At 37.7% G+C, this 25,140-nt stretch overlaps 2 protein-coding genes across 4 annotated transcripts in view; one reads left to right on the top strand and one right to left on the bottom strand.

Annotated features, from left to right (window-relative positions):
• Positions 1 to 24,042, top strand: part of LOC110854152 (trithorax group protein osa) — a 40,160-nt gene extending 16,118 nt beyond the window's left edge. Inside the window, exons 4-28 of one of the 3 annotated variants that reach the window (XM_035854892.1) lie at positions 241 to 489; positions 6,990 to 7,113; positions 9,579 to 9,662; positions 9,744 to 10,499; positions 10,603 to 10,635; positions 11,188 to 11,351; positions 11,680 to 11,733; positions 11,868 to 12,003; positions 12,109 to 12,161; positions 12,240 to 12,306; positions 12,389 to 12,556; positions 12,620 to 12,832; positions 13,730 to 13,846; positions 14,316 to 14,833; positions 14,923 to 15,073; positions 15,246 to 15,380; positions 17,970 to 18,680; positions 18,760 to 19,061; positions 19,138 to 19,336; positions 19,419 to 21,212; positions 21,293 to 21,606; positions 21,697 to 21,742; positions 21,836 to 21,948; positions 22,032 to 22,192; positions 22,270 to 24,042. In XM_035854892.1, coding sequence (XP_035710785.1) covers positions 241 to 489; positions 6,990 to 7,113; positions 9,579 to 9,662; positions 9,744 to 10,499; positions 10,603 to 10,635; positions 11,188 to 11,351; positions 11,680 to 11,733; positions 11,868 to 12,003; positions 12,109 to 12,161; positions 12,240 to 12,306; positions 12,389 to 12,556; positions 12,620 to 12,832; positions 13,730 to 13,846; positions 14,316 to 14,833; positions 14,923 to 15,073; positions 15,246 to 15,380; positions 17,970 to 18,680; positions 18,760 to 19,061; positions 19,138 to 19,336; positions 19,419 to 21,212; positions 21,293 to 21,606; positions 21,697 to 21,742; positions 21,836 to 21,948; positions 22,032 to 22,192; positions 22,270 to 22,294 — 6,687 coding nt within the window. In that variant the 3' untranslated portion in view covers positions 22,295 to 24,042. The remainder of the gene's footprint in view (positions 1 to 240; positions 490 to 6,989; positions 7,114 to 9,578; positions 9,663 to 9,743; positions 10,500 to 10,602; positions 10,636 to 11,187; positions 11,352 to 11,679; positions 11,734 to 11,867; positions 12,004 to 12,108; positions 12,162 to 12,239; positions 12,307 to 12,388; positions 12,557 to 12,619; positions 12,833 to 13,729; positions 13,847 to 14,315; positions 14,834 to 14,922; positions 15,074 to 15,245; positions 15,381 to 17,969; positions 18,681 to 18,759; positions 19,062 to 19,137; positions 19,337 to 19,418; positions 21,213 to 21,292; positions 21,607 to 21,696; positions 21,743 to 21,835; positions 21,949 to 22,031; positions 22,193 to 22,269) is intronic. The other 2 variants (XM_035854894.1, XM_035854893.1) reach the window with 2 other exon arrangements.
• Positions 15,564 to 16,789, bottom strand: LOC118436547. The gene is made up of 3 exons (XM_035854898.1): positions 16,437 to 16,789; positions 16,124 to 16,383; positions 15,564 to 16,053 (listed from the first exon to the last, which is right to left on the bottom strand). The coding sequence occupies exons 1-3, from the start codon at positions 16,615 to 16,617 to the stop codon at positions 15,724 to 15,726; spliced, it is 771 nt and encodes a 256-aa protein (XP_035710791.1). The 5' UTR covers positions 16,618 to 16,789; the 3' UTR covers positions 15,564 to 15,723.
• Positions 24,043 to 25,140: the final 1,098 nt, after the last annotated feature.

The following is a 25,140-nucleotide window of genomic DNA, read 5'->3' on the forward strand; positions in this document are numbered from 1 at the left end:
TATAGTAATACTACGTTTGGCTCTGGGTTATAATTAGTGTATTCGCTCGACTCGCTCGTTGATGACTGTGGAAAGTTGCATGTTTTTGTGTGAGTTTTTATGGAATCGTCATTAAAGATGCGTTATCGAGATCAATGACATATGATGAGATTAATGTTGATGGTTGATTTTTGATACGTAGTAATTTATATGGGGGAATGTTATATATCTTGCTAATTGTGTTTTAAATAATTTTTGCAGGGTATGGCGCCTCCTGATGCAGGCAATGGAGGCTCGGAACCACCAAAGTCAACACCCCCTCCCCCTCCGTCGCCATCACTTGCCAATCATGGTCAGAATCCTCCATCGCCTCAACAATCACCTCGCCCAACGCCACATCCGCCACCCGTTTCGTCCTCTAATTCCAATAGTTTACCACCTCCTAATTCTCCGTCACATCGACCTCAGGGCTCAAGTCCTTCCAATAGTTATCCTGCTCCTGATGTCGGGGTAAGTGCCCAACAAATAAGCTACACGATCGTCCGCCCGTGTGTCCACCCCAAAAATCTAACCGTAACTCCGAGATCAAAAGTATTTAAAGTTATACGTATTACGTTGGTTAATGAGGTTAATATAAATTTTGGTCTTGTTATTTTGCCGTGTGTCTGTGTATAGATTGATATTTCTAAATATTCGGACCAAAAATAATACGACGTATGCTGTATTTTATGTTAACAAGTTTCAACGTTGGTGAAAGCAGTCAAGGATTGTTCAACAGATGTATCTTCTGTTTTATAAGTGGAGTGGTGCGTTTTGTGTAAGTTGATGTCTTTATACATAAATATTAAATTAAGCGTGTGCGAGGAAAGTGTTTTCACTCTAGTTTGTTTACGCTGTACCACGACGACTACTGGAGCATGAAGAAACAAGAAACAATCAAAACGTGAATGAATAATAACAAAACATCAACAAATTGGAAAACCATGATGAACGTGTATAAAAGCGACGACCATGAATTTGGAGATTAAATTAACAAGCTCGAAAAGAATAGAAAGAAAAAACCAGTTCAACTCTCCACTTAATCCACGTCAACCACTTTTCGATTGGATGGATGGATGCGAAAAAGAAAGGAAAACGGAAATGGAATCCAAAAAAATTTGTTCGTCTAGAAGAGTGCCTGCCTCCGATTGAGAATCTCTGGTGACATCACATGAATTGAATGAAATCGAAGCGTTTTATTTTACTTTACTGACATTTTATGCCTTCTCAAATTGTAGATTATTTGTTCACAAGCTGGTGGTGTTGGTTGGCTTTTGCCAATATATCGGGACTTTCTTCTTCTTTTTGGATTGAAGTTTTTGGCATTACAAAGATCTGCTGCTAAAAGCGAAGACGACTCGGTAACCAAGTCTTGTTGGTTGTTGTAAAAGAAGACGAAGAAGGAAAGCAAAGGCGGATCAGAAAATGGAATAGGTAGTTGCATTAGTAACAGAACAACGGAAGACAACATGGGAATGGGATCTATTATGGAATAGTAGACTCTGGATGGAATGGAACCTACCGACCGAACGAACCAACAACACAAGCAGAACTTATTACATACAGAATAGAGGCAAACCAAAGAGCAACGTTTTAGTTAGGCAATGCTCTGCGAATAGTAGTAGTAGTGCACAAGTTTCCAACATGATGCTACTTGAAAATAAGTGAAGTTAAACCCAACATGCCCATGATGCCACACAGCCGAAGCAATATACTGTGGCACCACTGGCACCGCAGCAGCAGCGTTACATACTCGTTCAGCAGTTCAGTGTTCTTGGTAACTTGGTTGTTGGGCTTCCCTAGCTTCAAGTTGGAATTGGTTGATCGACCACTTTCGCCCTTCACGTCACGGCCCGCCGCTAGCATTGCAGATGAATATTTGGCGACATAATTCGAAAATTGGAGAAAAATTATTAAAAAAGAAAGATTTGGCCAGGAGATAAAAGTGACAACGGATAAAGAAAGTATTGACTGATGGTTGGAATTGAAAGTGGATGAAAAGTTGGCTTGAGAAGAATGTTCATTCGAGTTGCTCGACCCATAGCGCCCCAACTTTCCTCCAAACTTGGGTCGATAGTAGTCGAGCTACGAGCGAGTTGTTATGTTGGTAGAGTTGGAATTCAATGTATAATGGACGAACAAGCAGCAGCAGCAGGCAACGAGAGGAATATGTTGTAACCAAGCTTTTGGTTCGGTTGGCTCCAGAATAGAACATTTCTTTCCCTTCTTCCTTCATCATCATCATCATCCCCACCAGCAAAACATCCAGTTCTCTACCACTCTTGCACTAAAAACTGCTCCCATAAGAGAGCTACGCCAACATCGTCGTCGTCGACGACGACGACGAACCCAAGGATATTCTTCTCTCTTTTACTCCCAGTCGGTACTTTGCTGCCTGTTTTTCGTTAGCTCTCTCTGGCTCCAACTAGTAACCATCATCATGATAAAGCCTTTCCCATTTTCGTCGTACCTTTCTACGTTAAGCTAAAAGTGAAGGAAAGCCAGGTTTTTTCACCAGTTCTCTCTCATCCCATCCTCTTGTCAGTTGTTCCAAATGCAATGTGATGTTGGATGTTCAAAATGTTCCACGGATGGAGTGCATTAGATATTAGATTTACTTTACTTCTTCCTTCGTCGACGTCGACTTAACCGCCTGTGTTCTGTTTCATGCCATGCATTCTCTCTCTTTTTCTAACTCCTTCTCATCCTTTCTTTCTTACGTAAGTATGTATGTATTTGTATGCAATGTTCATAAGGGTGGATGTACCATCAGACCAGCAACCGCGTGACAGGCAAATGTAAGAGCTACATATTATTACACTAATACGAGTTACACGGAAAATTTTACTCTCCTCTGCTTCGAATTGAATTGACATAGTTGGGCTATGATGTAACTAACATAACATAACATCATGGCATGATGATGACTAGGAATAATACCTAACAACTGTGCCTTTGAGAAAACGGGCATGGTTTCGTTGGTGTGTAAAAAGCAAAGAGTAATAGATGAAGTTGGTGGATGGTTGGTTTTGCTTGGCATCTCTTTTCTGTGGTATATTCAGCAGCAGGCACATCATCCTCCATCCTTTGAAACCCCTTCTGCACTCTTCGGATCTCTCCTTTAATGCAATATTCTGCCTGGCTGGCAAAGCTTTTCAGTTGTTGTTCACATGAGACGAGCTGACAGGAATGAACTATCCATCCATCCTACTCTCTTTCTGTACATACATACGTACCCAACAACCAACAAGGAAAAATTTCAACCCTTTCTCACTCCTCGTTCCTTTTTATTCAGCGCTTTGGAACTTGAATTTAGCTTGCGTCCGCAAAAGCTCCATGTGTGAAGAAAAATAAGCCGTGTAGGTTTGAGATCATCATGCAGTGTAACAAGAGAGAGAGAATGCTGAATTTATAAAAATGATGGTTTGGTGATCTAACCCCACCGAAAGGGTTGGTTGGTGGTTTGCTTAGCGATAGATAGAGGCATGCACAAAATAAAATGTATAACTCCACTCTGGATTGTTTAGATGGATATGGATGGTGTTTTTTAAAGTCTTCTTCTTCTACTAAAGACCAAACCAAGGCCAACGCACATTCTTTTTTACATTTCACATTCACATTTATGTATATTCATTTGAATCTAAAGAAGCAACGTTCAGCATGGCCATGTATGTAGTGCATATATACGGCTCGTTTATGTGGCTCCGGCTTTTGAAAAGATAAGTTTTATTCTTTTGCAATGCCACTTCACCAAGAAGAGTGAGACATGGTTAGTTTAGCTCACATCACATTTCTTCCTTTGTGTCTCTCAGTCACTTTAAGTATGGTACTTTTATTTATGCAACCCTCTCGTAGAAAACAACTCAATTTATGATGCATCACTTTCGCATCGCATCCCATTTTGATGCTTCTTTTTTCTGCAATAATGTGCTCATCTCTTGAATTTTCCCCTTTTACGTGCATGCGTAAAATATTTATTACTCGGTAAAAGAAAAAATAGGATTGGCGAAAATTTGCGTCACAAGAAATGATGTTAATTCATTGCTGATTATTTGCAATTATCGCGTCCAAGACTGTCTTCATTAATAACGGGAAATGATTTATAAATGAGACAGATGGTGCATTGCATTCTGTGTCATTCAGAGTATTTCTGCAATCTTATTGCATAGATAGCCGTCGGCTTGAAGAAATGGTTAAATAATGACAATACATAATATAAGATCATTTTTTTCTACTCTCTTTAACATTGTCTTTATATATATATTGTGTGTGTGTGTAGTTGGTGGTGGTGGTGATTTGAAAAAGAATGTCATTCATTCATTCACAAAACTCATTACTTACTAAACTGTAAGGTTAGGTCGGAAAAAGGAAACGATTTACTATGACTATGCTCCCTATGAACGTGTCTATATGCCTATAGAATTTGTGACTTTTTACTATACGGCGGCCGTTATCTACTCTCCATATCGTGCAGCTTTTGTGTCGAGGTTTCGTAATAGGAAGGTCAACTTTATTTTTGTAGAGCTAGTAAAGTTTTATGTCCGCACATGCACAAAATTCATTGGGATTCCTGGTGAGAGACGATAGAAAAATGGGGAGAGACGACGACGAGAGACTTGCTTTTTCTGTAATTGCATCAATCACTCCCATTATGTACGTACGTACATAGTTCCTTTCCTACTACTGCTTCTTCTATTTATTTCTCTCTACAAATGGGACACTGCACGATTTTGTGCATTATGCCAATTTCTTTAAGAGATTTTTTATTCCGTTGGACAGAATGGATTAGCAGGATATTTATGTATGCACACATTCTCTTGCAATTTGATCTTTTCTGATCATCAGAGAGACTAGACTGATGGTCTGGACGTAGATTAACTATGGACAGATAAGAATCGAGAGTGACGTGACATTCAATAGTGAAATTAGGCGTGCAGTATGTATTAGAGATTGTGACTCATTGTTTTAATTCCACCTTGATTGCACTTTTCATATTGCACTTCCTGATGTATTTATGTACATATGCACATGCACCAAATAAATAGGCAGGTCGTGAAAAAAATCAGTGTTACGTTACGCAGCAGTAGAGATGCATAATGGGTTTATCTCAATCGGTTGCAACATTCTTGTTGATGTTTTTGTTGAACGGGGCTATTAAATCAATTATCTGTTATCATACATTTCATTTCGTACCACAAATCAACGTATCTCTCTTTCTCTCTAATTATGTCTTAATTCATTCATCAATTTATTAAATCCAGACAGAATAATACTCATGTCGATAAATGAAGCGTTTAATTATGCGAATTAAATTAGGGAAATTTTTTCATTACTAACTAGAAGGGAAATGCTTTACAATTATTGAATAATGATACCGATCACGCAACGAGGTTATTACAACCCATAATTTAAAATCAATGTTGTTGAACGTTTAAAAGTCTCAAAAGCTTGTCGGGTTTCCTCGAATATGCATGACGTTAAAGAGTGGGTGTTATGACAGGAGGACATGCTTTCCTTCCGTTAATAGACCTGTCTTAATATATGAATGATGTAAGGATTAGCATTTGTTGATATGTGAACCTAATATGTTTCAAGTTATTGTAGTATTTGTACTCCTGCCAAGAATCAAGGTCAATTTCTCGTAATACATTGCATTACATAATATACATACGCACACGAATAATTATTCGTGAGCCATGAATGAAAACAAATAGATTCAACTTGAACTTGAACTCTGTTATGTTTTTCTCGATTAAATTCAATTGCATGGTCATGAATGTGTGGTGGTCTATAGGTTCGAGTTCATTAAAATATTTGGTGCAGCAGCGACGAGACTCGTTCAAGTATTGCGAATGTGATTAATAACGTGTAATAAAGAACTTGTGTCGTATATATTTATAGCACAGTAGTACGTACGGATTTAGTGTTTTCTATTGCTCGTAATTAACTGAAAGTGTAAGTTTATTTACATGGAAAGTATACATAAGCCTGTAGTAATATATGTAAATAGATTGAGTTGAATTTTTGAGTGGTTTTACATATTCCACATAGTTTGGGTACATTTGTTGTTAAACAGGCAGGCAGACAGACAATAATGCAACCGTTAACGAAGGTCGGCGTTGTGTTGGCCTAATGAATCGTAAAATTGTCTCAGTAGTGGTAGATAGACAATTTAATTGCGTGATATACCCTTTTTACTTTAATTATTCAGTTGTGCAGTTTGTTTTGTATACTTGCTACACAACAAGTAGTATTGGCCTTTATCTGGTCTAGTATACATGTAAATATCCATCAGGTGAGGAAATTGTAATGAGTTTTGTGGTTTTGTGCATGGTTGTTTATGTGGGACAGTTTTTGAGTCATGAGAAAATCGTGATGTTCAAATTACAACCGAGACAAGAGACTAATTCAAAGCATGATTTTTTTATCCCACTACTTTACTTGTTGTTGAACCTTCTCTTCTCGAAATAATGTTATGCATGCCTGCATATTGGATGAGATGATGGTTGCTGGAGCAAAATTGTAATGAAAAAGGCAAGTTGTTATGTAATATGTATGCTGAATGGATGGGAAGAAGAGTAGTCGAGAAGAGTGGACTAGGTTATGGATGATGTTACGACGAAGGGTAGTGGATTCAAAAACTTTCAAAGGAGACGTGCGTTGACTGCAAATGTCAATAATCATAATGCATGTAAATTTATATTGAAGACACCGGTTGGAAACGACTGGAATCAATAAATGGTTTCCCGCAAATACGTATCCTCGACTTTCCATGTGTGTATTTTAATATGTAAATATGAACGTCTTGTAAAACTTGCCCTTTTTTAGTGGTCATGTTATGGTTAGTTTGGAGTTGGAGTGTGGCGGATGAACGGTTTGAGCTCAAATTCACGTTAAAATATGTTGCAATTTTGCTGATATCCAATCATCAGTACACGTGTTGAATTAATGTGAACTTTTTTGTTTTGTAGGAAGTCACAGGTTGTAATAGCAATGATAGTGTTGGTGGGATGAACCAACAGCAACCCTGCGGACCAAGACCTTCTCCGTCTCCAACCGGATCGGCCGGATCTCGTTCTATGTCACCGGCTGTGGGTAAGGAAAAAAAGATGCAAATTTTATACGGAGTGTATTGTGTGTGTACTTTGATATGTATATTCCTCATCGGTTGTAAATCGGCAATAATACGAATCCCCATATATCCGAATCCATTTAGCTTTGGGTGAAATGGAAAGGGAACGAAAGAGCGAGCAAGCAAAGTAGACTTCTCGGGACTAGGACCGATATTAGCTCATCGACTACTTGCAACTAATCCTTTCTGCTACGATTGACTGAACTTCCTTTATCGATGTGACCTTCTTCTTACTTTGAGTTTGGGTTGAGCCCGGGTTTTGACAAGGAAGTGATACCTTTTACAATAATAGATTGCATTATGTTGTATATTCACTATTTTACTCGTATCCTATGCTTGTAAGAAATGTGATTGAGCAAATAGAATGATTTCCCTTCCTTTTAAGGTTGAAATTCACTTTCGTTTTCTTCAGACTTGTCCCAGACGGGGACCGAGACCAACAATCCTTACGTAACCGTGGAATATATCTCTTGGCGACCCCGGAGGCTTATGTATGCCACGGCTTCTTACCGTGTTGTGTGCAATAATGATGCGTCTTAATTTGGACTGGAATTTAGTGTCTTGATAACATGAGGCGTATACGTACAAATGTCACTACTGCTGAGAATTGTCATTTCATGTATTCATAATGCTGCATTTTGTCTCACTTTGAAACAAACTGTTAAACGCCCAACTAATTGTCAAATTTTTGTTGATTGGAAGGAGAGAGTTAATTGAGATAAATAAACTTGGAATAGCATAATGACATCATAGATAATTAAATATTGACTAGGTTTCAAATTACCCTATGTACGTATTGGTATCATGAATAATTAAATACTTAAAAGTAGCAGGAGTCAATGCGAGGAAAAGGTCTTGGTCTTTTAAACCCATTGGGAATTGGTATAGCCAGAAAAACATTAGTGTATTGTGCCTGGTGAGGAGTATATATTTTATCCGAGGATGAAAATAAGGTGACTGGCCGGGTGGTGCAGTTTTATGATCACACTTTATTTCTAACTTTCCCCTTTTTGCGGAATGGAATGAACTCCGAGTCCCAGGAGATGAATGAATCGGCCAATCTAGGTCATAGCTTGTGATTGTGAAGGACACCAGAAAAGAGTTTTGTTTCATTCATCAAGTCCATTTGTTATCTAACTCGCACCCCATGCGCACCCACTCGCCATTTATTTTACTGTTTTTTTTGTAAAAATTTCGCAATTTGTATATCCAAATTAAGACTGAATTGAGTAGAATTAACTTGATTCTACTCAATTGAATTAAGAGATTATTCAGAATGTAGTAGAATTTATTATTTTAATAGCAGCAACATTTTTTGTACTTTGAAAAGTCAAAAGAAGGATTTCACAGAAACTGCAATGTTGTTGACGAGTTTGATCTCGGGTCATGTTTTTATGCGACTTGATCTCTCCGTCCGTGGTGAAAAGAACATAAATTACTTAACTAATGGGTTCTGTTGACAGCGTCAGCAGCTTTTCTTTCTTTCTTCGTGCATTTCCTATTCACTCCTTTCCGCTTATATAGCCCTATATATCATCATGACCACGACCCTGCAAACATTGGCTTTCATGTCGTTTCATGAATCCCTTTTGAAAACGAGCAAGGCCAAATTTCTGAACTTGGAATTTGAATGTTCATTCATTCATAAATGGGGATTATGTAGACGAGTGCTGGTGATTAAGAAGAGTATCAAGTCTGCAGAAAAGTCTATAGATGTTGGTTTACCATTTCTCGTCGGTATAATCATTAGTGCAGGTCAGTATTGAATTGTAATTGGTATAGGAGCACAAGGGGTTAGGTTAGGATTGTTTTTGTAAGAGGACCAATAATCCACAAGAATAAAAGTATCTATAAGAGTATGAAATCCATACGGCATTGTGTTAATAAATAGCGTACGCCGTGGACTCATCAAATATTTAGTTGTGTGCGACACAAGAACAAAAGAATTGAATAAAAGGTACTCGTTATTGGCACATCCATTCTTGCATAGTGGTGGTGATTGACATTTTTATGCACTTTTTATTTTGGGACGTATGTACACTATTGACATTGACAGGTTGCTTGGTTGTTGACATAAAATAATGAAAAGAGGTTACATCACTGACTGTGTGAAGTAGTGAGTTGAGTTCAACGAATGATAAGAAACAGCTGTTCCGTCCACCCATTATTTTTTGACATCATCCAAATTCGACCTTCTTTCTGGTTTGGTTTAATAGTCTCTCTCTCGCTATAATAAATAAATATACGGCTTAAGTAAATGTTCAATCCACCACGTGCGTTTTTGTGCAATGAGTAATTGCAATACTACTACTACTACTCATTTATATGAGATATCAGATTATAGATTATTATCGAGTGGTTTTATACGTTTATATATTTATTTATGTACTCCCCTAATAAATAATGTTTTATTTACGTGTTGTTGCAGGAAATCAAAACATTCCGATGCCACCAAGACCTTCTAGTAGTCAATCAGACGGTACAAGGATGAGTCAATCACCGATGCCAGGCAGTAATAATACTTTACGATCTAAATTTTTCTTATTAGTACTTGTGATAATGGTAATTCTAATATTTATACCTGTTTCACTAGGTGGTTCCTATCCTGGTCAAGCAATGGCACCTCCGCCGCATCATATGCCGTACCAAAGTGGTGGAAAACTTGCGCATCAAGCTGGAATGGTTCCTCCCCCTTCGCAAGGAGGAGGAGCAGGACATTACCCCCATCAACAACCTAATCCTCAACAACAGCATTGGCAACATCAACAGCAACAAGGCCAGCAAGGGCCAGGAGGAGGTTACGGGCCCCGTGGCCCACCACCACCTCAGCAACATGGAGGTCACGTAGGAGGAATGATGAGTCCGTACCCTCCACCTGTTCAACAACCCATGCAAGCTAATAATTACGGTGGTCCGAGACATCCAATGCCAAACCATGTGGGAGGAGGACCTCCGCCACCACAGCAACAGGGTCCAGGAGGAGGGAATCAATATAATAGTCCATACCCTCCTCATTACCCTTCACAACCACCCCCACAAGGATGGCCAGGTGCAGTAGCAGGTTCAAACCCACTAGGAACACCCCCTCCTCCCAGATCTCAGTTGCATCTCAAGCAACAGTTACAACATAAACTTGGCTACCCTACTCACGGCTATCCCATGGGACCCCCAGGACCATCTTCACCTTCGCAAACCCCACCACCACCACATTCTCATCACCCAGGAATTATGCCGGGTGATTCTCAAGATGGTGGAATCAGCAATCCACCAAATCTTGTGTCGGTTGGGCCTGATGGAGCTAATGTGGATGAAGTATCTCAACAATCTACACTGTCCAATGCATCAGGAGGTGAGTCAATAATGGTCAACTTGCTTGTGATCGCGCCCGTATAATATAAATAAATAAACAATCTCAGACATAGTTCAATTAATAATTGTGGATTTTTGTGCAGCATCCGGCGGCGACGATGGACCTCCAATGCCAAGTAAGTTATAAATTAAAATATATATATATTCTTTCATACAAAACGATCATACAATCTTCAGCAATGGGGTAGTATTGAACGGGTTGGAGTTGCTTTAAATAGCATAGCTGGACAGGATTGTTTTAAAATCGTCATTAACAAACAATTAAAATCAGTTTTTGGTGAACTAGATATCTCAACTCGTAATTATTTTGATTTCGATTGCAATAAACTAGGGGCACAGTCAGTCATAAAAAACTTGCCAAATTCCCAAAATTCTCGCAAGCCAAAACCAAAAATTTCAATTTTTATTTGTTCGCATTGCAATAAAAAATTCAATGTTAAAAAGACTTTAGAGCACCATTTACTAATCAAACACAAAGGATTAAAAAAGTATTACTGCAGTCTCTGCAAGTGTTCAGAAAACCATAAGGTTATATTCGACGCACATGTTCTTCTACATACTACTGGAGTCCATTGCGAAATCTGCAACAAGCCCTTCGTTCACATTAGGTCCCTCACGCATCATACTAAAACTATAAAATGTGTTCCTATGTCAAACTGATTACACAGAACTAAGGCCAGAAGGACCAAGACCTCATCAAAATTATCCAAGTCATCCAACGACACCGCAAAATAACGCAGTTCCTTCTCCTGGTGCTGCCAGTATGAATTCAGTTCACGAAGAATATGGGGAAATGAATAGTCCTGGTTGGCCACGAACTCCTGCGAGTCCTGTAAGTGTATACATCCATCTAAATGCTTTCTTGTTCAGTTTGTTGACAAAATTATTACGTAATTTGTTTGTACCAAAAAGAAGTATGAAAAGATTATTCCAAAAAAAATACTTTAATGTTCTATGTATGTGTTTCGCCAATTTATTTTTACGTTCTTTTACTTTTTTTTATGAAACACATTTATCTCAAATTCTCTCTCTATGAACTTTATAAGTGTCTCGTGTTGTGTGTTTCTTTTAATATTCTTATTAATTCGTTTTATTATCGCGTTCCTTATAATTTCATTAATGTGATGCACTCATTCAATTGCACTTTGATGTTGTTAAAGGGTTTAAATAGTCACCCTCCACCTCCAAGTGAGCACTTTAAAGGAAAGAATAAGGTAATCATGAACACCATCGATGTTTTATGTTACTGAGCTTTTTGTGTGTAAATATGAATAGTGGCAGTTGTATAATAATATGATGACATGTTAATATTTTGTCAAGTACTAACTATTGTTTACTTTTTGTGCAGAAGGCGGATAGTCTCAACAAATTATACGACATGGATGAGAATCCAGATCGAAGACTTTTTCTAGATAAGTTGATACACTTCATGGAGGAGAACAATACACCAATTGCTTCGTGTCCAACCATCTCCAAGAACCCACGTAAGTTTTTCTTAAATCAAAAGATTCAAAAGATGTCCGGGGGGAATCTTTACCCACACTGGAAATAATATTATTGTGTAACTAATTGACATCTCTTATCTACAGTGGATCTCTTCAGACTTTATTTATTTGTTAAAGAGAGGGGTGGATTTCTCGAGGTTCATATAATAATAATTTATTGCATTTGAAAAGTTTCACATGGTTATGGTTGCTAATGATTTTATTTTTGGAAAAAGGTCTCTAAAAATAAGACTTGGAAGGACATTGCCGGTTCTTTAGGAATAGGAGCGTCGTCTAGTGCAGGTATTATTATTGGCTAGGTTTAATTTAGTGATCGATTTTATATGAGTAATCTAATTTACGCCCGTTACTTACACATTTGCAGCCTACACTTTAAGGAAACATTATACCAAACACTTGTTCCCTTTCGAGTGCAAGTTTGACAGGGGTGGAATTGATCCTCAGCCTTTGATTAATCAAGTTGAAACCTCTACAAAGAAAAAGGGAAAGACAACTGCTCCAGTTCCTTCGCCCGGATCTTCCAATTCTCAAGGTTCATTCTAAAATTAATTCAATTTTTCAATTATTTCAATTCAATTATTTCAAAATTCTCAAGATTCATTCCCTGGAATAAATAATAACAATACAAATTCGTCGTCAATGGATGGGTTCAATTCTCCACCTTCTTCCAACTATCCCACATATGGACAACCCCCTTCCGGCGGAGAATATGGTGGCGCTCCTGGAAGTTCTGGTCCTACACCAAGCCCACTTGCACGACCACCTGGTCCTCCTGGTCAGAATTCGCAACAACCTCCTCAGCATCCAGGTATGACATCGTTTACTTTTAACGCACTTGTAAAAAAATCTTTAGCTTCATTTAAGAAGACAAACCTTTGGTTGGTGCTCGTTTGAAATTGCGGAAATTTTCGGTTAAAACCAAGCACTAATTGAATGATTTGAATGTATTATCAGCGCTTTAATACCGAAATATTTCTCGCTTGTGTGATTGTCATTGGCCGCCGAGTTAAATGAAAGTAATAACGATAAAGTTGTAGTTGCTGAACGATTCCATTATTATTATTACTGAATAAGTCAGTACTTTTGATTGACGCTTCCAACTTTAGCCATCTTATAATTAACGCTTTATTTAATACCTTTACTAACTCTTGATTTATTATTCGCCACTGAAAATCGGGCTTTTCTGTAAATAACAAATGTACTTGTAGCTCTCGTACTCTGATTTACATATACCTGCTTTCACGGGGTACTATTATTACTATTACATATTATTGCTATTTTATTCAACTGAATTGAGATTAAGATTAGACGTTTAGTAGAATTTTTTTATTCAATTAAAAAATCTGCCACAAAAACCATCACTAGAAAATCAACAACGTGTTATGTAGGTCAAGGGTTACAAATTAGTACCTTATAGTTAGTAAAGATCTTTTGTGCCGTTATTATTATTATACTAAAAGCTACTAAAAAGTTGTTTTTTAATAACTTTGGTCCGGGGAATCTTTTCTGCACAAACAAAGGAAAGAGAAAGAGAGAAAGAAAGATACCATAAAATACACAAGTTTTGTCGTTCAAGAACTACATACTAAATATCACGTTTGATTATGATGAGAGAATGATTGGAGAATTAAAAGTAAACTTCAGTTTGAGTTGATAGAAGAAAAATATAGTTTGATTGTTAATAAGGGTTGAACTTGATTGTTAGATCGTGATAAGAGTCAAGTCAGTGTGTCAAATCCATTTGATGACCAATATCCTCAGCATTATCAACAACAATCTAGGCCCAATTATTATCCTCCGTATTCATCTCAACCACCTTCTGGTACGTACTATATAAACTCACCGTTTTCACGATCTGTTGTTCCTCCACTATAACTTTTTTTTTACTTATTGTTCTTATATAATAACTGCGACTATGTATTACACTACCAGGAACTTTTCCGCTTAAAATAGAGACAAAAACGATATCTTTTACTAATTGCTGCATGCGAATTCTTTCGTCTTTACGAGTACCTATTTGTACTACTATTACTGCACACCCTTCTTGCCTTTTTAAAACATCCATCACAGCATAAAATGAGCCGCCCAATTATACAGTACAGCATTCTTAAGTTCACTACATGCATGCGCTCTGACTTATCGATAAATCTTTCGATACTTATAATAATAATAGCGTGCTGTATTATATGCTGTTTACGTCCCAGTAATTCAAAATATTGTATATCTTTATATCTGAATGGAAAGAGTATCATGCTTTATTTTGTGCTAATATTTTTCATAAATGTAAACAGGGTACCAAGGTGGACCTCCAGGAAATTATCCCCCTTACCCATCCCCAGTAGAGCAGCAGTACCCTGGTCGCCCTCCTGGTCCACTCGTAGATGGATATTCTGGGGGTGTCCAACCACAAGGTGGGTACGGACGCTCAATGTATCCTCCTTACGGTGGCGGCGAAGGGTCAGGCCCTACTCCTCAAGGTCCAGGTGGTTATAGTGGTCAGCCACCTCTTCCACCCCAGTCCGGGTCGCAAGGGCAACATCCTCCTAACTCTCAGAATTCAACCAGTGGAAGTGAAGATAGATACAATATGGCTCCACCCTCTTCAACGCAAGGTGGTGGTGGTGGTAGCGGTCCTCCCCAAGGTTATCCTCCAAGGGGTCCGTATCCTCCTTCGTCGAGTGCAAGTCAACAAGGTCCGCCAGGATCCTCTCCTGTTGGACAACAGCCAGGTGGACCTCATCCTCCACCTCCTCCTAATGGTTATCCGAGTCAACAAGACTATTACAATTCCCAATCACAGACTGAACAGGTATAAAATAATCGCCTACTAAAATTAACCTAGTAATTTATTAAGTCGAGTCAGTATAGTTAATAAAATTATTCATGTAATAATTGCAGGGTTATCCACCTGGAGGAAAACATATGCCTCCACCACATCCAAATCAAGGAATGCGATATCCTCCGGGGAAAGAGGGGGGTGCTCAGGCTCAGCAGTATCCTGGTTACCCGTCACCCGCTCAAGGTCCTCAGCAAAGAGTTCCGCCCTACGGTAAGATTAGAATGATAGCACAAGCTGTATGCATATATGTATGCCTAATAAATATATAGGAATTTAATTGGATGGCCGGATTTCGGTCCATTGTATATGTTTAATGTATGTATGTGTAAATGTGTAAATAAGTAATGCATTCGCTGGTTGTATTTATAATTCGATGGAGTAGACGGTCAGCCAGGGTCTAACAGCAGGGTTGGTTTTACACCACCCCCGCCACGTTCATCCCCTTCCCCATCCCCCAACGTTCCTCCTGCACCATCACCCACCGCACCTGCACAAAAGCCCTGGAACGCTCCCGAAGGTTAGATTAGGTTATAAAATAATAGAAATCTATTATTTCATAAAATAAGCATGGCACGGTTTACAATAAATTTAGTTTTGGATGGAAAACTCAGACATCACGTTATAATAGATATAATATTATAATATATTGGAAAATAATAAGTCGACATAGGTTTGTTAAATAATTTTCAAGTCAATATAATTTTCAAGTCAATATAGTTTATTGAATGGTTCAAAAGTTTGTAAAAAAATACAAATCATAAATTCATCAATTGTATTATACAAAAAGTATTAAAAAAACACAATTTCTACCAACAATCATAACAATAATCAATCCAGGGTCGATAAAAAAACAGTTACAATTAATTCTTCCTGTTAAGAGAACCGGACAAAGTATGGGGGTCATACTCATAATTTCCACAAACTAGCTTATAATACGATTCGCATCTGTTCCTGCATCTATCGGTTGGAAAATTTCCATCGAGAATGGTGAACCTCATATCATTTTGGTTGTGCACATATCTAAAATGTACGAACGGATCCTGTAGCAAATCGTCCTCGTCATCTTCTTCACCATTCAGACGTCTCGTAACTGTTTCCTCCAGTTCTGGTGGTGGGTACCGTTCTCGTAGCGTTTGATCGCATACCTGTTGTCTATGTTGTCTGAATCGAAAGTGGATATTGTGAGTGGCCTGATAAAAATAGTTAACACGTTATACATATATATGTTTAAAATAAATTTAGATTAGTACAAATACTTACCAAATTAGAATTCCCGATATATGTACTCCAGTTTCCATTAATTATGCAGGCCGCACAATGTATCATATAAACTACGTTATTAGATTCGCAAGTAAATCTTTTGCGAAGGGGCAAGTTATGATGCGGCTGTGGTCCCCATTGAAGCGAGTTAGTCCCAGAGATATTAGGTCCAGTGACCAAGCAATGTCCCTCTCTGCATCGAAAAGTGCCAGGTTCAGTATGTCCTCTCGCTGCGTTGTGGTTTACTTCGAGGAGCAAATCTGTTTGGGAAGAAAACTTAAAACATACGCTGCATAAAAATGTAAAACATTACCTGGAACAGTTTTTGGATTAGAGTCGTCCTTGGTCGTTTTTAGAGATCCTTCTCCATACACGCCGTCAAATGGTAGTAGTGGTTGAGTTGTCTTCTTTATGATGATGTCGTTTTTGTGTTCAACAACTCGAATTTTTTTGATGTCAGACTTCAGGAGAGCCCCCAACATTTTACGTTTCATATTTCCTGAGCATGTTACTCGAAATTCCTCTGAATTACTTTCCAATCCATCTCTTAGCTGTTGTTTCGTAAGTGAACCGGGAACATATCGCGACCAAGCTAAATAAAATATTGATATAAAAAAGGAAAAGAATATTTGTAATGCCCTTATACATAAAAATTGCAAAAGTAGATAAAAAATAATACTTACGTCTATCTGGATTTCCAAAGATCGGTAGACCTGTTTTGGTGTCCCATTCCCAAATGTGGGCTAGCTCAGGTATGGGTAAAGGGGGAGCAGCCAGTATTATTATTCCGAAATTGTCGTAGTTTTGCAATTGTTGATAAATCTCAGCATTATCCATGTTTTCTTAGTACTGGGGCAGTGTGACAAAGACAGGAAAAAAGTCGTGTACTTGCAGGACGGTGTTCAGGCGACAAATGAATCGAATGAGAAAAGCAATGCATCAGACTTGTGGCGTGGGCACGCTTCAACCCAAGCCTATCTTTTGACACGCATCGAGATTTTTGTTGGGCATTTTTTCTCCGCGGGCTTAGATAAGGAAAGTTATTTTTGCAACAAATCATAATCCTAAATTATTTCTAACTGAGGAGAAATAAACTAGATTTATTGTAAACCATGCCATGCTTATTTTATGAAATAATAAATTTATATTAAACGCTCCGAAGGTATCATGACACCCGACACGAGAGTCCATTCCACTAAAACTTGCATCCATCCATGCATGTGCTATGCTCCTCTTATTCGTACTGTAAAACATTCCTGTGATCATTTTAGTACTGTGTTATTATTAGTTGTCAAAAATTTGTAGCATTGTGTTTGTTACCCTGTTAAGCACAATGGAATGAATCCTTTTAATTTGCGACGTATTGTTGTGAATGCTCGGGTCTTTTGTTTATGATATTTTCATTCAACAATGGGCAATATACATATATTTGTTATGCATGCAAGAATATTATTGTCCTCTTGTTATTACTTTCTTTCGACTTCCTGGATGCATGGATTTTCTCTAGTCTGATTTTATAGCTTGAATATATTGAATATCAAACTGTAGTTTTGTTTCTTATCACTACATTTCAGTTCGATAATTCATTTCAATTTAAAGTTTGTAATATCTCTTTTATCACTGAATTACTACAATGTACTTGAATCTTGATTCGCGGATGTTGAAATATCCGCATTATTATGCTGCCAGAATGCACGAAAACTCACTTTATTGTATGTTTCTTTATTCTAGAGTAGTTTAGTAGTGCCTATCTGTACATATCTTGTTCAATTTTTCACTCATCATTTTCATGTCACTTTTATATGAAATGTAAACTAAAACTTTATTATTATTTGCACTCTTCCAGGTTGGCCAAACAGTGGAGGTCACTACCCAGGGCAACAACGAGGTTACCCTCCTCCTCCTCCTGGCCCTCAGGGCGCGTCTCCATCTCCACACACTCCCCCACAAGGAGCAACTCCAGTCCCTGCTCAAAGTCCCGGTTCAACTCCACCACAACAACCCATTTCACCACAACCTTGGGCTGGATCCTCTGCTGGAGGGCCTGGAGGAAGACCTGGTCCTCCAAATTCAAATGCTCAACAAGGACCCCCTCCACCTCCTCAAGGAGCAACATGGCCGCAACAACAAGACCCAAGATATTCCTCATCCTCTGCTACTGGAAGCAGTATTATGTCTCCGCCAGTTTCCGGTTCCAGTTCTCATAGTCACTCCTCTCAACCCTCACCTTGGCCAACTTCGAGCGCATCAGGCCCATCCCGCTCATCGGGAGGTGGTCGATCACCATTCCCTTCGTCAGGAGGAAAACCTGGACCAGAAATGTTTAATAGAGGATACGGTCCGTCACCATCGTCTGGCCTTCAACCGTCTCCCTCCGCTGGACCTTCAAAAGGACCAATGGGACCTCCTGGCATGAGTCCACAACAGCAGCAGCAGCAGCAACAACAACAGTTAGGGGGACATCCTGGACAAGGATATCCACCTCATTCAGTCCCAATGCTTCCTGGTGGTCAAGTAAAACGGGAGATTATTTTCCCTCCTGAAAGTGTTGAAGCAGGTAAGGAAACAATTAGTGTTAATGATTTTATTATTATAATTTAACTTTCAACTAATACACTTGCAATTTTTTTATCTAGTGACTCCAGTGCTTAGTAGGAGAAGGAAATTGCACAAGAGTGATGTGTCTCCAGTTGAGGCTTGGAGAATAATGATGAGTTTAAAATCGGGACTTTTAGCAGAAGTAACGTGGGCTCTTGATGTGCTCAATGTTCTACTTTACGATGACCAGTCAGTATCATACTTTTCCCTGACGTACTTGCCGGGATTGTTGGATATTTTATTGGAACACTTACGACGAGCCCTCATCCTTCTATTTGGACAAAGTGTTGGAATTGATTTAACTGCTGATAAGTTTGAAGAAGATGTAGGAAAGCCAATTGTAAGAGTTTATTTTACTTTTATTTCACTTTAGTTGATTGATTAATTATTTATTGTGTGTCTCGCCTATTTTACAGAAACAACTTCAGTGGTATGAAAGAGACGACAAAGTTGTTGAGGAAGAACCAGATCTTGGAACTCCCATTAAATCGTTTCCTCGTGATAGCCATCGCACTTTATTACTTCAAGGCTCAGTCAACTACACCATGGTTAGCCGATTTAAGGGAAAGAAAGTGAGAATCCTGTCACGGGACGATGAACCCTTCATTATTCCTGGTGAGTAGAAAATTTATTTCTTGCCAGATTGCAGTGCGTATCTAAAATGTACTCGTGTTGACCAATAACCTTTATATTCCAGGACCAAGAGATTGGGATGTTGACGAAAAGATGCGAAACGATCCCGATATAGAACAACTTAATGGAACTATGGACGTTTCCAAACATATAGTCACCTATTTCAACACCACGCTTCCAACTCCGCTCTCAATAGTTCGCGATATAAAAGCTGAAGACAGAAGAAAAGAAAAGTGCAACAATGAATCCAACAATTTATCATCTAATGGCGGTAAATTGCCAGAAGTGGGATTAGAATTTTACCGTTGTGAAACTAAAATGCCAACTTTAGTTACGCCTGTATCGACATCCACTTCAACACCATCGTCGTCATCACCTTCAAATGAGACGTCGTCGTCATTGACTGTGACCAATAATAGTTCATCCAGTTCTAATCATCCTGTTGTAACACCCATTAATTCATCAACTACTAGTAATACAAAGAAAATTATCCAGGAAAATGGACCTCTCAACTCTGAGAACGCTTTGGATATGACTATGGAAAAGAAAAATAATTGTCAACTTTTTTCCACTCCAACTTCAAATTTATTACCAAATTCGAAGATCAATAGTATCGTCCACCAGAAGAAGAAACGACTTGATGATGTTTTAGGACGTATTAGGAAAGAACAAACTGAGGATGACAATGCTCTAAGTGAATCACCAATAATTCCATCGGCAGCAGTAGCAGACACTGAAAACGCTGAAACTGTTGTCGTGAAGAAAGAACGTCATCACGATCATATCGACGATGAACTTGCTGTTGTTAATAATAATAATAGTGCTACAGTTGTCGAGAAACGCCTACCAGTGCTGGAAAATGGTTTGAGTGATAGTAACAACCTCATCATGATGGGAGGAGGTAGTGACAACTCCAACTTGTCGGCAGCTAATTCAGAAAATACCTGTGATAGTAGTAAACATTTTAAGCATGTGGTGGACGTGAAAATAGGTGACATTACTATAAGAGATCCTGGCGCCGCATTGAAAAGGAAGCGGGTTGAAGATTACGAAGACGAGTGTTATTCCAGAGATGAATCCAGTTTGTATCTCGTGACGGAATCGCAAGATTCGTTATCCAGACGATGCCTATCCATCTGTAACATTATTAGAAATTTAACTTTTGTTCCTGGAAATGAAGTAGAGTTTGGAAAATGCACATCATTCCTCAGCCTTGTTGGGAAATTAATTCTCCTCCAACATGAGCATCCTGTAAAGAAAGCGAAACCTAGTTCACCTTCTTCTTCCAAGCCGTCGTCGAAAACATCTACTGAAACCGATGAGGTAGAAAAAGAATCTTCTGAGCATCAAGAAAAACAGCCAAAGGAGAAAAAGGACGAAGACAACAACAAGGAGGACGAGAAGATTGTTACGAAAGAGCCAACATCCGAATCTGCAGAGGATGAATCTTCTGAACCTAAATCTACCACGAATAACGAAGAGACGGCGGACGAGCAAATGCAAGTTGATGAACAACATGACAAGGAAGAGGCAGAGGAGAAGAAGAAGGTGGAGAAAGCGAAAGAAAAAGACGACCAAGTTGAGGAGGTGGAGGAGGACGAAGAGGAGGAAGCATTGTTCGCAGAAGAAGAAGAACCAGAACCTTCTGGGTCCGCTGCAGTGATTGAAATTGAAGCTGATTCTTGCACCAGTCTTACGAACGATGATGAGTGGTGGTGGGACTATGTTCATCACATACGAGAACATGTACTTGTTATGATTTCAAACATCTCTGGACAAATGGACCTCAGTCAATTTTCCGAAGAAGTCAGTAGGCCCATACTTGACGGACTTTTACACTGGGCAGTGTGTCCAGCAGGTAAATTCACAGAATATTTAAATAGCGTAATCAATGATTTGACAAAATTCACCAACGGTTATTAATCTTATTTTTTGCAGCGTATGGTCAAGACCCTTTCCCAACACTTAGTCCTGGCGCATATCTCTCGCCACAACGCCTTGCCATCGAAGCCCTCGTAAAGTTGAGTGTCATTCAAGGAAATGTGGATTTATTACTGGCTACACCACCTTATTCAAGAATAGAAAGACTGTGCCAACTCCTTTGTCGCTCTCTATGTCGAACAGAAGAGCAAGTTATGAGGGAGTTTGCTCTGAATCTCCTGTATTATTTGTCTGCGGCGGATTCTGGCGTAGCTAGAACAATTGCTTTGCAAAATCCATGTATATCCTTACTCATATCATTCATTGAACAGGTAATTTATCCTAACCCCATTTTACTGCTAATTAATATATTATTTTGGCAATATTAAAATAAATAATTACAAATCTGTATCATTCTCCAGGCTGAGCACAACGCTATGAATATCGCAAACAACCATGGATTTTCTGGTAAGTATTTGAACATTATACTGAGACATTGTCATGTTTGTTAATATTTTTTGTGCAAGTTTTTAATGCAATTGATGGATAATTTATGCGTAGTGCTCCGCGAGAATCCGGAAGCAATGGGAACTTCCCTGGACATGTTGCGACGTGCGGCGATGACTCTTTTAAATCTGGCTCGACATCCAGACAACCGTCCTCTCTTTGTTCAGGTACTCATCTTCTAAATATTTGCTGATTTACTGAGTATTTTAATTTAATTTAATTTAATTTAATTAATAATTTTCTCTTTCAGCATGAACCACGCCTCCTTCAACTCGTAATGAGTCAAATTTTAGAGCAAAAAGTAGCTGCAATGGTCGCCCAAGTTCTCTACCAGTGTTCAACCCCCGATGCTACCTGCTCTCAAAAATACCTCTATGCTTCAAATATGGATACTTTCTACACTCCCTTATTGTAAGTAAATTTTGGTCAATTTTCATACACAGATCTTTATGGCTTTAAAATTCTAACATTGTGTTTACACTTTACAGTTCTCGTTCAAAACCGACTTACTAATCCCCTTGTTAATCATTGACTACAAAGTGGACCTAACCTCTGTTCATTTCAATAATCGTTGGATGCATCGTCGCAGTCTATCTAAACTGATCAGAGTAAGAAGAATCAAGGAACAGAAATCCTCCACCCATTCCCATGGTTGGTTAGGTTGGCCTGCGGACCGTGGTTTAAATTATGTTCTTTTTATTTGTACGACAATTCAACCAAAAAATTAATAATTAATATTACTTTTTCTAAGAGGTCTTTTCTCCTCTTTTTTGCATTTCAATCGAGCTGTTGGCTATTTTCAATACAAAATTGTTTTTGTAATTCCCATAAAACATAAATATTATATTCTGGTTGGTCGGTCACCATTGTTCAAAGTAAACTATATAAACATTAAAGGTTTATAATAAGTATAGAATTATATTTAAGTTGTAGCCAAACTCTTTAGTAATCATGAGGACAAAGCTTAGTTTGTAGTAAAAACAAGAATTTATACTGTTGAAAGGTACTTTTGGTACTTATTACTATAATTAAGTAACAAAACGACTTAATTTTTGATGAAATGATCATGTGAAAAATGTCTGTGAATTTTTGAAGAACTGCTTTTCTATTTATTATAACAAATTTACCATAAAGTTTTATGCTTGTACTGTACATACATATAATGATAGTAATAATGATAATAGACTTAACCAAGTTAACTATGCTGCTGCTGCGTTTTATATCTTGAAAAATTATAAAGGTTCTCAGATATACAAATACTTCCGTAAGTTATTTTCGTCACTATAAAACTACTCTATCATGTAAAAAAGAAACACTAGAGTTTAATTTCTAATTTTAGCTAAATTATTATGCGCTTCCTACAAAGTGCAAGTAATTGTTAAGATTTTTACTATGATATCTTTTAGGATGGCATGATGATAATGGGTAACGGAATTTATATATAGTTTGTTTATAACTTTTAACGTAAGTTTTTAGTACCATTTGTGACACTACTATTACATTTACTACTAGTATATGCATATGTTAATAGAATTTAGTTCAATTAACGTTAATCAGTGTATGCTATGGAGTAACCCGAGTCAGTTATATGATACTGTAATAGTTTTTCGAATATATAATGACAATTAACTGATGCTGCTGGGTGGTAAACGTCACATGTATATGTTTGCGTACAATCTGCAAATCAATGACGTTATATCATTCATTTTAGTGATACATAAATGTTAAAACTATAATGAACCGAGCAAGAAATAAAGAAAGAAAACGTAAAAGTTACACACACAAGCAGTGAAAATGAAGGGATGGATAGTCACGTTATATAAGTTTTAAAAAATCTCCAAGTCTCAACATCTGTTTATTACTTGTACAGTTTAGGAATATTGATAATATATATCTGCGCTCATTATATTATTGAACAGAAGAAATCTATTGACTTGATTAAAACTTATATAAATAGATTAAATTTTGAAATGCAATTAAACTTGTGAAATTTTGCAGAGTAAAAGTAAAAACTTTAAACAATAGTTATTTTCTTGTAGATATTATTATTACTACCATTATAACTCTATTATTATCATGTTGTATACACATAAAACATACACTTTGTCGTATTACTAAAATCTACATGCAAACTTATTCCTGATATAAATAAGGTGTGTGTTTACTTGTGGTACTTTAGTTAAAACTCCGTGTACATGCAAAATTTATTAAGAAGTGGCCCTCGAAAGGTCATTGATAATTAAATTGAAATGAAGTATTTAGGATGGTTGTTAATTGTGCTTGCTTACATATTCAAATGCATCTGTCATATATTCAATTCATTCCTCCTGTGAGGCAAGGATGACGGACAGTGAAGAGTTTCTATTTTTGGATGGATTACTACTATACTCCAACTATTTTAGGATTTCGCATTGTATTTCGCATTGTATTCTGATTAGAATCACAATTTACTACGGGTCACAATGACAGAGGTTATTGCATCAAGGGTCTCATTGCACATATATATTCTGCATAATTGGCCAGTTGCATTTTAGCTTTCGACTTCAATTCTGATTGATTATTGAGATAAGGCAAAGAAGAGAAAGGCCACTGTCACTTTAGTTTCTTGTATGGCATATAATTTCTATACTGAAGCTGAAGGATTTTAGTCCTTGTTTAGCAATTTGACAATATTTTCGTCATATAAACAACAGAAGGACGTACATATGTATTTTATTTACGATGACCATGCGACGACGACGCACATCTGCATTTACTACGTATTACTCATGATGATCGAATTTTAGTTTTGTCTTGAGAGCAATTATTTGAAATCATTTGCAACATTTGTTTGTGTGATGCATCTCGATTAAGGAATGACTTTTGGATAATAACATATATTCTATGTATTAGTTACTGCCCATTACATTTTCATGATATTTATACTACATACATATTTGATGGCACATATAACAATCGACGCCACCTGAAGTTCTTACATTTCCTTATAAGATGACACATCCACCAAACCACCAATGATGACCTTATATTTGTTGAGTTGTCTCGTTATGGTCGAGTCATCCTAACTTATTTAGACTTGATTTTGGTCCATCTTACCGAAAATGGTTACATCATAGCGACGACGACCATGTAGGCTTACTTGGATTGTTATGTAGGTAAAAGGGCATCTTTGAGGACGGATGGTCAGTTCAGTTGACTTTGATTTCACATTTTCAAAAAAAAATGATGCCATTATACAGCGGAACTGATAAAATAAAAACTCTATTGTAAGAATGCACAAAAGATTTAGGGAGAAAATTTACTGGTAAAATCAGGTTGGTCAGCACGAAGAAAAGTGCACATTTAAGTTATTCAGCGAA

The sequence above is a fragment of the Folsomia candida genome, unplaced genomic scaffold (genome assembly GCF_002217175.1).
Source record: "Folsomia candida strain VU population unplaced genomic scaffold, ASM221717v1 Fcan01_Sc009, whole genome shotgun sequence".
In the NCBI taxonomy this organism is placed as follows: domain Eukaryota; kingdom Metazoa; phylum Arthropoda; class Collembola; order Entomobryomorpha; family Isotomidae; genus Folsomia; species Folsomia candida.